The sequence below is a fragment of the Vicugna pacos genome, chromosome 32, assembly GCF_048564905.1.
Source record: "Vicugna pacos chromosome 32, VicPac4, whole genome shotgun sequence".
NCBI lineage: Eukaryota > Metazoa > Chordata > Mammalia > Artiodactyla > Camelidae > Vicugna > Vicugna pacos.
In genome coordinates, this window is record NC_133018.1 from 5,624,857 (window position 1) to 5,636,539 (window position 11,683).

General features: G+C 59.3%; 1 protein-coding gene across 4 annotated transcripts; it reads left to right on the forward strand.

Moving 5' to 3' along the window:
* The first annotated feature begins 1,940 nt into the window (after positions 1-1,940).
* LIF (LIF interleukin 6 family cytokine) lies at positions 1,941-10,569 on the forward strand. Of its 4 annotated transcripts, none has more exons than XM_031692597.2 (4): positions 1,941-2,164; positions 4,439-4,559; positions 6,229-6,407; positions 7,048-10,569. In XM_031692597.2, exons 2-4 carry the CDS (start codon positions 4,541-4,543, stop codon positions 7,456-7,458), a joined length of 609 nt encoding a protein of 202 aa, XP_031548457.1. In that variant the 5' UTR covers positions 1,941-2,164; positions 4,439-4,540; the 3' UTR covers positions 7,459-10,569. The 4 variants fall into 4 exon arrangements, 2 of the variants coding, with proteins under 2 accessions (XP_031548457.1, XP_072808986.1); XR_012066158.1 differs by lacking the exons at positions 1,941-2,164; positions 4,439-4,559 and adding an exon at positions 4,625-5,060 and having other exon boundaries at positions 7,048-8,245; positions 9,629-10,569; XR_012066159.1 differs by lacking the exons at positions 1,941-2,164; positions 4,439-4,559 and adding an exon at positions 4,625-5,060 and having other exon boundaries at positions 7,048-7,950; positions 8,162-8,188.
* Positions 10,570-11,683: the final 1,114 nt, after the last annotated feature.

The window sequence follows — 11,683 nt, forward strand, 5'->3', positions numbered from 1 at the left end:
GTGCTCACTTCCCAAGTGGGAGCATCCAGGCAAGGAGCTGGGTGTGAGCTGATGGCTGAGAGCCGCTGCTGGCTGGGTTTTCAGAGAACTAAGAGCTCAGCTGGGCACAGGGAAGAAAGATGGTAAGGGGGGTTGCCCGGGCAGTGGGGGTGGCCCCAGCGTACTCAGTTTCTGGGTCACTGGTCTTGGGGAATTCCCCAATGCCCAGAGAGCTGCTTACCTGGTGAGTAAGTGCTGCTGGCTGCCCACACAGGATGCCTGGCTGCGAGGGTACCTCCCTGCCACCCCCCTGCCAATGGCCACTGCCACGTTGCCCTCTCCCCTGAGTGCCCCGGGGCCCAGGAGACAGACAGACAGGCAGGGGGCTGTCCCCCACCCCCGCAACCCCCCTCCTCCCGAGGCTCCCCAGGGGGCGGCTGGTGATTCAAGCCCCTCTGAGCTGAGCTATGTCTCCTTCCTTCTCAGATGGGGCTTGGGGGTGAATCAGCTCCTGGGGGCGGGAGGCCGGGTCAGCCACTGTCTTCAGCTCAGGCCTGAGGCCAGGGTGGGGGGTGTTCAGGAGCCAGGATGGGACATAGGGAGAGAGAGAGCCTACCGCATTGCCAGCCCCCTCAACCAGTCTGATCATTCTGGGGCACCCCTGAAGTTTGAGGCTCAAGGGTGTTTAGCTTCCATTATCGAGGAGAGACTGAGCAGGTCCATCTCCTGCTCAGCTTTCACCCTTCAGCCCTGAAGTTCGCCCACGTGTCCTCATCTGTAAAATGATGACAAGAATCTCTGCCTCACAGGGAGGTGGTAAGGAGGCTCAGTGCTGATGAGTAGACGGCTTGCTGGGTGCCCAGAACTGCGCTAAGCCTGAGCCCTCACAGCAAACCCACAGCATAGTTGCCATTATACCCATTTTAGAGACAAGAAAACCGAGGCCAGGAGGTGGTCACTTCCTCAAAGTCACCCAGCTCATAACTGGCAGAGCCAAGCCTCTCACCTGGCTCCGACCAAGGCTGAAGTCCAGGCTTCCAACCACCAGGCTGCATGCCTTCTCTCCATGAGAGATAAGGCACAGACAGTTTTTGGAATCTGCAAAATGCTTTTAAAAAATACTTAGCATCTACTCTGATGTAACGCTGAGCCAGGTGCTGTCGAGAGTACAAATGAGGGTCAGACCCCATCCAAGCCCTCAAAGGGTGAGGAATGAGACTTGTTCCTACTTGGAAGGAAAGTACTCAGGACTGGCCAGACCCAGCCAGCCTGGGCTGTGGGAGGCAGGGGAGGCTTCCTGGAAGAAGCGGCCTGAATGCAGCTCACCATCCTTCTATCCTCTCTCAGTGTGAGGTGCTGCCAACATTGCTGCGGCCTTTGAGCAGGATGGCTGGGGGTCCAGACCCCACTCTCTTGTTAACGATCTGTGCAGCCCTGGGCAAGTGCCTTCACCTTGCTGAGTCTCAGTTTCCCCATCTGAAAAATAAAACATCTAGGACATTCTAAGAGAGACTTGTGGATGGTGGGTGAGAGTCAGTAGAAAAGGAGGGGCTGGATGGCCACATGCACCAAAGCGAGAAGAGAAAGCCCCGAGGGGCCCTGGGAAGGCCCCAGGCCGGCCCTGAGGCGATGGGTAGGTGGACTGCATAGCCACCTGGAGGAGCACCCCCGGGCTCTGGCCTCGCAGCCCCCTGTGGTGTCTGAGGGGGATCCCATGTGGGCCTTGCCCAGCCCCCTCACCCCGAGGCGGGTCGAATCCCCAGCAGGCCCAGTGTGCAGGAGCAGGACAGGCTAGGGATGAAGTCACAGCTGGAAGGGGCCGGGCTGGGGCTGCCACTCCAGGGTGGGGCCTGGGGTCACGACCCCGGGAGCAGGCAGCCAAGAAGGGAGGATGCCTTCCGTGAGGAAGCTGGGGAAAACACACACACACACACAGCAGCGTAGAGAGGGAGGGAAGAAAACAAACTCCAGGAGACCAAAGCTGGTCTGGAGCGCGGCCTGGGCAGCGGATTCCCGGGGACCGAGGCCACGTTGCAGGCGGCTCACGGGCCCGCAGCTCCAAGACCCTGCCCGGCCTTCCCCCAAGAGGCCCAGCGCAGGTGGTGCCTGGACATGGAGAGGAGAGGGAGGCTGGGCCTGGGGTGCCGAGGGGCCCAGAGCACTTGGGGAGCACGGACCAAGTCAGGTACCGTGAGAGGGGAAACTGAGGCAGGGGAGGGGCCAGTCAGGTGGGAGTGCAGTGCCTTCTAGACTCTACTCTCACTTCCTGTTTCCTGTGGGGTGGTGCTGAGGTTACTTGGTGTCTGGGGGTGTTTTATAGGGCTGATGTGGGCTCTGGGCAATCAGAGGACAGCGCAAGGCCCTGGAAGTTACTCAGAAAGATGCAGAGGAGAAACCGTGCAGGGGAGCAGTGGGACATGCTGGCGCTCCAGGGGAATCAGGGCACCTAGGGAGATCCTTGAGCGGGAAAACAAGGGGACCCAGAGATGGGACCTGAGTGGGGCCCTGGTCAAAGGGATCTGAGGTCCACACCAGGAGAATCTGGCTGAGTCAGATGACAGGAGTCCCGGAGATGTGGGGGTTGATCTGGAGGCTGATCCAAGGTTCATGTGCTGCAAGTGGTCAGGCCCTTTGCAGGGAGACTGGGGGTGGGGGGATTATGAGGAGAGGGAGGTGACCTGGGATGTCTTGGGGTGTGGGGCTGCCAGAGACAGACTAGGGTGGATGGGCCTCCTGGAGGTGTACACAGACCACCCCCCCAGCAAGTGTACTGTGCGGGAGGAGCAATGCCAGTTGGGGCCTTCTGGGGCCTCCAAGGAAGACATAGGAGGTGTTGAGGGCGGGCAGGGAGGAGGAAGGAAAGGCCGGGAGAGCTCCACGGGCCTCCTCCCTGCTGGGAAGTGCCCGCGGGGATGGGCAGTTTTATCGGCCCACAGCCCAGGCCCAGCTGGGAGAGCGTGAAGGAAGCAGCCTGGAGAGGGCAGGGCGCATATGGGGGGAGGGGCCCGGCAGCAGGCAGGAGGGCTCGTCCTGGCACGAAGGAAGAGGGAGGAACGAACAAGCATGGCTGGGCAGGTCCGGGATCTGGCAAGAGGCGGGAGCTGGGGGACTAGAGGATGGCTGAGGGGGTGGGCAGAGGGAATTAGGGGCCAGGGGAAGGCTGCAGGGCTCCCTGGCCTTGGAGAACCAACTCTCCCCGCCTTGTTCTCTGGTCAGGGTCAGGTGGGAGGTCTGTGGTGGGGTCCCAGGGCAATGAGACATCTCCTGGGACAGGGGGTGTCCTGACAACTTGTGGGACAGTGTGGCCCCAGATATGTGTCTGACCAGCACTCCCCCACCTCTTTTTCTCAGCTGGGGAGGAGTGGCTATGCTCATTTTGCCCTAGTCCTCACCCTTCCTTCCTGCCCCTCCTCACTTGTTTATGAATCTACCTGGCCATGAGACACCAGAATTTGTGATCCTGCCTAAGAGACTCCAGAAGCACCTTTTGGGGGGTCATCATTCTCTGAGGCTGAGCCCCAAGGGCCTTCCTAGCCATTTCTGTTCTCCTCAGATATCCCTTTGCATCCTGAGGTCTGATTGGCTAAGACTTTCTAAGTCTCTACTTCAGATGTCCTTTCAGAATGGAAATGCTGGACCACCCTCCTCTGATGGGGGAGTTGGGGTTGCAAAGAGCTTAGTAAATGCCAGACACACAACACCTTCCCAGAAGCTCCTCCCCAGTCTCCCCAAAGAAGGGAGTCATGCAATTCCTGCACCCCATCTTCCCAGCTCCCTCCTCAGCCCCACAGGTACCTGTGGTCAGCAGTGTAGGCTTGCTGATGGCAGTCAGGAAGCCTGACCTGGGGGGGACGCTGGACAACCTGTCCCCTTTGGAGCCCCACTTTGCCCAGTGGCAGCGGGCAGGTGGGAGGAGGCCACCTCTGTGGTGGCTTCCAGGGCCTATGTTCAGTTTCGCTTTATTACTGTCTAAAGTCCACACTGGGGCCCCAGCCCCTCTTCCTGGAGCCTCCTTCTCAGCCAAACCCCAGCCTGCCTCCTCCCCACTGCCCCCCCAAAACCCCGACAAGGGGGCCACAGGTGTCAACCTCCACCTGCTTGCCTAGTTTCAAGCCACCTCCCCAAACCCAGGTGAGTCAGGGCTATCTGGGGCACGCACTGCGCGGGGACCCCCGATGACTCTGCCTGGGGACCCTCCTCCCCCTCCCCATCTTCAAACGACTCCCAGGGCAAGCCACTCAGGAAAACCACAGGGTGTTTTGCCGAAGAGTTCATTATAATTTTATCAATCAATTTCTTAGAAGAGGGGAAAAGCCTGCTTTCCCCACCCTTCCCCCTCACTGCCCCCCCTCTTCACTCTCACTTTCTTCCATTCATAATTTTCCTATGATGCACCCAAACAACTTCCTGGACGGGGTATCCCTGCTAAATATAGCTGTTTCTCTGTCTTACAACACAGGCTCCGGTATATAAATCAGGCAAATTCCCCATTTGAGCATGAACCTCTGAAAACTGCCGGCATCTAAGGTCTCCTCCAAGGCCCTCTGGAGTCCAGCCCATAATGAAGGTCTTGGCGGCAGGTAAATCCACCCGCCCCGCGCCGGCTTCCGCGCCCCTCTGCGGGCGCAGCGGCAACTTGGGGCGCTTGGCGATCGCGAGCGGGACACCCACCCGCTGCAGACACACGGACACTTGGGGCGCCCGCGCAGCAGCCGGCCGGGCCGCCGGAGGCGCTGGGTGGCGGCCGGGAGCGAGCGCTGGCACATGGTCCCCGCACCGCGCGTCCAGCCTGCCCCGGGGCCCGCAGGTTGGCGGGCAAAGGACCCGGCGCCGCAGCCTTCCTCCTTCTCCTTCTCCTCTCTCCTGCCGCTCTCCTATGCTGCTATTCCAGCTCTGCTTTCTCCGGGATTCACCCTCCCTCTTTCTTTCTGTCTGTCTTTCTGCTTTCTCTTTTCCAACCGCGTCCCGGGCTGCTCCCTGGGAGCGGTGCCGGCAGCTGAGAAGCTTGCAAACTCCGGCGCGGGACGGGAGCAGGTGCCGCCTCCATATGCGAGTGCCTGGAAAGCTGTGGTCTGTGCTAGGTGAGCCCGGGGTTTGGGGAACCCCCCCAGCCATCCTGGGGCCTCAGCACTGCCTGGGGATGCTGGGAAGCACAAGGGACCCAGAAGTGAACTCGCTTCTGTCCCAGCAGAGGAATCGGCACCCGCGCCTCCCCCTCCCCCTACCTCACCAGTTCTCCAGCCTTACAGGTCCGCGACCCCAGCCCTTGCTGCTGGGTCACCAGGAAAGTGAATGGTGGGGGGGGGGTGGAGTGGGAAGCTAGGGGGACGGGTGATCCAGGACAGGCCCCAACAGCTCCCAGCTCTCCTGTCACCTTTCACTTTCTTTCCTCCCCGCCCACCTGGCTGCGTGCGACCTTTTTCCTTCTTTCTTTCCTGGTTGCACCATTTCCTCTCCCTCCGGAAGGCTCTGGGGGCCTGTGGGACCCCAGGATTCGTGTGTCCTAACCCATGACCTGGGGCAAAGACTAGTAGGAGTGGGAGGGCACCAAGGCAAGAGCGGCACGGAGCTGGGGGGCAGGAAGCTCTGGGGCTGATCTGGGAGTGAGGGGGCAGAACTGCAAACTAGGGTGGACCTGAGGGTCCTGGATAGGGGAGTGGCCACTCTTGGAGAAGAAGAACCACAGAAAAGATGGGCGGAGGAGGATAGGATGGTCCAGTGAGCCAAAATCATGTGACAGGTTTGGGAGATAAGGGCCAGCAGACACACCCCCGACCCCCGCGGTCCCCATGGGGGCCCACTCTGAGAGACTGAAGCATGCAGTGACACTTAAGAGTCTGGACTATACTGGGAGGTGGGAAGGTAGGAGCAGCTCTTTCCTTGAGACTCGCTGGGCCTGGGACGTGGTGCCCTCCAGCCAGAGACCAGGATGGATGGTCGGTGTCACCCTGGACCCTGTTTCCATCCAGTAGGAAGAGCTCATGTCCTGCCCCCTTGCTCCTCTCAGGAGAGAGAGGGGAGTGATAAGCTGGAGAGAAGCAGAGATAATTAGAAATCTGTGGGGAGGGAGACAGAGAAACAGATGCAGTGACTTCGTGAAAGTAAGGAACAGCCAGGCCAGGCTAAGAGAGAGCTGGAGGCTGAGAGGGGACACTGGTGACCCGGCGGGAGACAGGTGCGCCCTCTCCCTTGAGCCCCATCGCTTGCTCCCTCACCTCCCTGCTCATGGTTCCTTCCACCTGTTCCCAGGAGTCGTGCCCCTGCTGCTGGTTCTGCACTGGAAACACGGGGCAGGAAGCCCCATTCCCATCACCCCTGTTAACGCCACCTGTGCCACACGCCACCCATGTCACAGCAACCTCATGAACCAGATCAGGAACCAGCTGTTGCAGCTCAACAGCAGTGCCAACGCCCTCTTTATTCTTTACGTAAGTCACCCCCACAAGGATGCATGCCGAGGAAGGAGGGAGGGAGGGGCTGGGGTCCGCTGCAGGGACCTGGGCTGGCAGGGCTGGTCGGGCTGGTCAGGGAAGGGAAGGGAGGGGGCTTGGTCCAACCACACACAGACTCCCGCAGCTTCCTCCCATCCTCGGCCGCTTTCCCAGGGTGCCTGTCTAGATAGGGGCAGAGTTGCCCGGAGAAGCAAGGGCCTGGCACTTCTAGTCTTGGGATCCCTTCACCACATGGAGTGAGAGACAGAGAAGGCAGTGGACGGGGAGGTACTGATGGGAGAGACAGCGGGCTGTGGGTGTCTGGGGTGCAGAGCCACGCAGGAAGAAGGCGAGTACGGTGGGTGAAAGGGCAAGTGTGTGTGGTGTACGTGTTGGAGGTGAGACTCGGTGCGGTCCTGATGAGGACGATAATTTCTTGCTTGGTAGAGGCTTGATGCTTTACCAAGTGCATTTACACACACGATGACTTCTGGCTCTCAAGACAGTCCTGAGATGCCTACAGGGCAAGTGGTTGGGCCCTCATGCAGGGCTGGGGGCGAAGGCCCAAGAGCTGACCTGGAGGCTTGGCGGTGGGGCTGGAACACCCATCTCTGACTCCCACGTCATCTGTCCTCAGTACACGGCCCAGGGGGAGCCATTCCCCAACAACCTGGACAAGCTGTGCAGCCCCAACGTGACCGACTTCCCTCCCTTCCACGCCAACGGCACAGAGAAGGCTCGGCTGGTGGAGCTGTACCGAATCATCGCCTACCTTGGCGCCTCCCTAGGCAACATCACACGAGACCAGAAGGTCCTCAATCCCAACGCGCTCAGCCTCCACAGCAAGCTGAACGCCACCGTGGACGTCATGCGTGGCCTCCTCAGCAACGTGCTCTGCCGCCTGTGCAGCAAGTACCACGTGGCCCACGTGGACGTGGCCTACGGCCCCGACACCTCGGGCAAGGACGTCTTCCAGAAGAAGAAGCTGGGCTGTCAGCTCCTGGGGAAGTATAAGCAGGTCATCGCCGTGGTGGCCCAGGCCTTCTAGGCGGGAGGTCTCGGAGTGCACAGTGACCCAAGATCTTAGACTTAGGTGGCTCCCAAACTGTGGCCGGGACCCAGAGCATGGCCAAACCGAAGTGGGGGCTGCGGGCAGACCCCGAGGGGTCCCTGGCGGGTCTACTCCCCTCTGGGGTGGGCTGTGATGAAGCCGAGCCCACACTCCCAGAGGCAGAAGCTGTATCTGGCGCCCACTAGTGGAAGGCGCCCCTTCTGGCAGCGAGGCACCAGGGTTTTGGGCTGGACTTCGGCCCTCACTTGCCCCCTCAGCCAGGGTCTTCGTGAGCAAACAACACAAGTTGTCTACGGCAACCCTGACCACAGGGCGAGACAGCAGGGGTCGGGGAGCTTTGCTCGGCCCCCAGTCTAATGACCACCATCAGTGCCTTTGCTGCCCCTTAGACCTTAAAAGGTCTGGTTGGAACTCAGGCAGCCCAGAGGGACTAGGATCCTGGAGGATACTTAGCGCCTACAAAGTATGGTGAGTGGAAGGTAGAAAGGGAGCTCTAGTTTGAGATGCTGCCTTGTCTTGGGTGTGATTGGAGTGCTCAGGCCTAGGACTGTCGGGTGGAAGTTTCCAGAAGGAGGTCACTGGCATCCAGACTCTTGGGAGGCAGAGAGGCCACCCTCAGGCCTGGGAAGGAAGAGAGACCCCAAAAGTCCTGACCAGCTCTCCTTCCTCTTCCCTGCAGTCTGTCCTGCAGCCCAGGAAGGCCAGGGTCTGGTGGCTGGACCTGCAGGCGGGGCATGTGGAGGCAGGCGGGTTGCAGTGTCAGGTGAGAAGGTTCTGAGAGAACCTCAAGTCTTCCTCATGGGCAAGGGTCTGTAGGGGAGGGGTGGATGGGGTAGTTCAGAGTGGCAGCTCACATCCGATGGAGGCCCCGTGAAGTCACACAAAGGTACTTGAGGGGCACCAGAGGCTATCTCTGGTCCCTGGAGCAAGGGGACAGCAGAAATTGAGGTCAGGGTCTCAGGAAGCCTGAGGTCCAAGAGTGCTGTGTGTCTGACCCAGAATGATTGTCTATTTATTTTGATGCCCTATTTATATTAAGTTATTGGTGCTTTAAATAGCAAAGTTAATTCCCCTTTCCCTGGTCCCTCCCCAACACAAATAATAAGGCAGCTCCTTCTATGGGAGCCCAGGCCAGGCCTTAGCAGGGCCTGGTCTGGAAGTCGAAGGTGTTGAAAATGTTACAAGAGGGATAAGCCTTATGGGTGAAACTCAAAGAAGGGTTGAGATCTGAGAGAACTGGTCAGTCTGGGTGGGGGTGGGGACCTGGCTCCATCCCCCACCCCAGACAACTTGCTTTGGAGATATCAGACCATGGTGGGTCGGTTTGCAGAGTGGCCGGAGGGGCTGGGGGTGCTTTTCCCAGGGCTGCCATGTTGCTTGGCTCCAAGGGACTCATTCAACACTGTGTCCTCTGGCACCCCCTGGAATCGGGCCGTTAGAGGCGGCATTCGTGGTGGAGATGGCATCCAGGAGCAGGGGGCAAGGCAGCCCTGGTGGCCTGCTGCTGTTTCCTTGTCCCCACGCTGCCCCTAGACTCACAGTCGAGGGGCCCTGGGACAGTCCTGACCCAGCACCCAGCGTGCTCGCGCACAGCGGGAACACCCACAGAGGGCGAGAGGGCCTGGCTGGACCAGTGCAGGGAGGAGGCCCTGCTCCAGAGAGGAGGACGAGGAGGCCCTGGGATGCAGACCAGGAAGCTGTGGTCCCTCCTGCCCCGCCTCCCCCTACGCCCCCACCCATGTCTGGGCTCCCAGGCGGGGAACCCGATCCTTCCCTTTGTGCTGGGGCCAGGCTGATGGAGAACCGCCCTCTAGTCTGGGAGCAGGGGAGGAGGGCCCGGAGCCGGGGCCGCTGCTAAGAGCAGGGTCTGGCTTCTTCTCAAACCCTGACCGGGCAGCGGTCCTAGCAGTTCAGCCAGCGCGATTACGGTACTTTGTACTCGACTCTGCACTGCTCTGTCTTCTCTAAGCACTTTACCCATGCCCATCAGATGGCAGGTGGGCAGGCGGCTGGCAGCCCTGAGGCCTGGGGTCCAGGGCCGGAGGTGGGAGTTGTCCATCGCGTTGGCAAGACTTGTGGCAGGTGGCGGAGGAGATCATGATGGTTACATGTTTTCTGACACTGTCTTAATGTGGGTCACACTCAGCCTTGCCCAGGATCTCGGCCTGCTGTCCCCTCACGGCTCTGCTCCTTCGGTGAACGTGGCTCCGAAGGTTTGGGGCCAGCTGGTCTCTCATCATCTCATCACCCCATGGACACAGACTCCCAGTGCCGGCCCCACCCTGGGCAGCCTCGGAGGCCTGGGGACCAAGCGAGTTTCCTCCCCGAGGCCCAGCACAGCCCCGGCCCTACCCCTCACCCCCGTGCTCAGTGCTCTTTGTAGGGCCAGCCAGGCAGATGGGCACCCACTTTGCACAGCATCTCTGAATTCTGGAGCCTCTGTGTGGAAAAAGCTTTACAGGGCAGGAAGCTGTCCACTTCCTCCTTTATTTCATCTGCTGGTGTTGACCCACACCTGCATCCTGGGTCACAGCCCCAGCCAGAGGAGGGGTTAGGATAGTCATTTGCAGTTTATGGAAAGAGGAGTATTGGGGACTTAATTTATTTAAAAAATTTTAAACGAGAAAGCACAACTATTTATTTGTCTCTCCTCCTCATTGTCTTCCTCCCCCTTTCCTCGTCCCCTCCTTGGGAACGTCTCCCCTGATAGAAGCAGTCCAGCTCTGCTTGGCTGACTCTCCAGGACAGACATAGCGTGTAGGGTTGGAGGCCAGAATCAAGCGAGAAGTTAATTTCCCTTCAGATGGTACAGATGTTCTTACTTTCCGATCGCCCCCAGCCAGCCCCGGCCCCCCTCCCTGTACCTGGGCATCGCTCCATCCACACTGCTAGCTCCGACATCCTTCCATGTTTCCCTCCTTCCTTTCTACTGGAAAGGACTTGGCCTTGGGGGACAAATTCCTCTTTGATGAATGTACCCTGTGGGAATGTTTCATACTGATAGATTATTTTTATTTATTCAATGTCATATTTAAAATATTTATTTTTTATACTGAAGGAATACTTTTTTTAAAAGAAAAAAGAGAAATTAATAAAGAATCTGCTCTTGGCAAGCTCTCCAGATTGGATTCATGTGGGGAGATGGGGCTGGAGGGTCGGGGACCGTCTCTGTCCTCAGCGCCCAGCCAAGGCGGCTGGGAATAGGGGGTACTTCTGCTGGGCAAGGGTGCCAGCGTGGGTAAGGGTGGGGTGGGCGGAACGTTGGCACAAGCGGGACGAGGTGGGTGGGGCTTCAGATCATGCGGTGCCACCAAGGCGTCCTGTCCGGAATCACGCAGCATGTTGGGGCCAGAACCAGGGCTTCTCCATAGGTCTCTTCTGGACTTGAGTGACTCCCCCACAGCAGAAACCACTGCCCCTTGTCCTGCCTCACACCTGGGGACCCCCTTTCACTCCACCGTCTTCCCGGCCTCCTGGGACCCCTTCCTTGGGGGAACTGGAGAGGTTAGATAGAACTGGATGTCCGCAGATGCAGGGGCTCTGGAGCAGCCTCAAGTGTCTCCCCTGTGCTTTGCTCTGGGGTTTGGGTCTGCCCCCTCTTCCAGCTGAGCTTTCTTTTGGGATGTGGGCAGTTCTGAGAGTCACTTACTTGCCCATTCGTGAATGTTTCTAAGCGTCAGGTGGCGTATTGGGTTCCAAAGGTGAATAGGATACAGTTCATAACTCTGGAAGCTCCCAGGCCAGTGTGACAGCGAATGAGCACATGGCGGGGGTGGGGAGTGCTGTGTGGATGGAAAATGCAGAGGAGGTGCCAAGCCAAAGTGTCACTCGGGGTGCTCGGGTCGAGGTCCTCTGTTTTCTGTGCAAAGAACAGACTTAACTCACAGCAACACTGGCCTCACCAAGAGGTGATCAGGAAGGCAGGCGCTGGCCCCTACCCCACCCCAGACTTGCTGAATTGGAATCTGCCCTTTAATAAGATCCCAGGTGATCTTAGTGCACGTTAAAACCTGAGAAGGCGCCCCCCTCCGCCCTCCTTCCACCTCTCTCCTCCTGGGTCTATCAAGACACCAACTGTAAGTGGACAAGAGCCGTAGGGCCAGCGGGCGGCTGCTGGGGGGCCGGCGGGGCAGGAGAGGGAGCGGGGAGGCCGGCAGCCTCCAGGAGCCCCCAGACGCATGGCTGTTTCGGATTTTCCCTC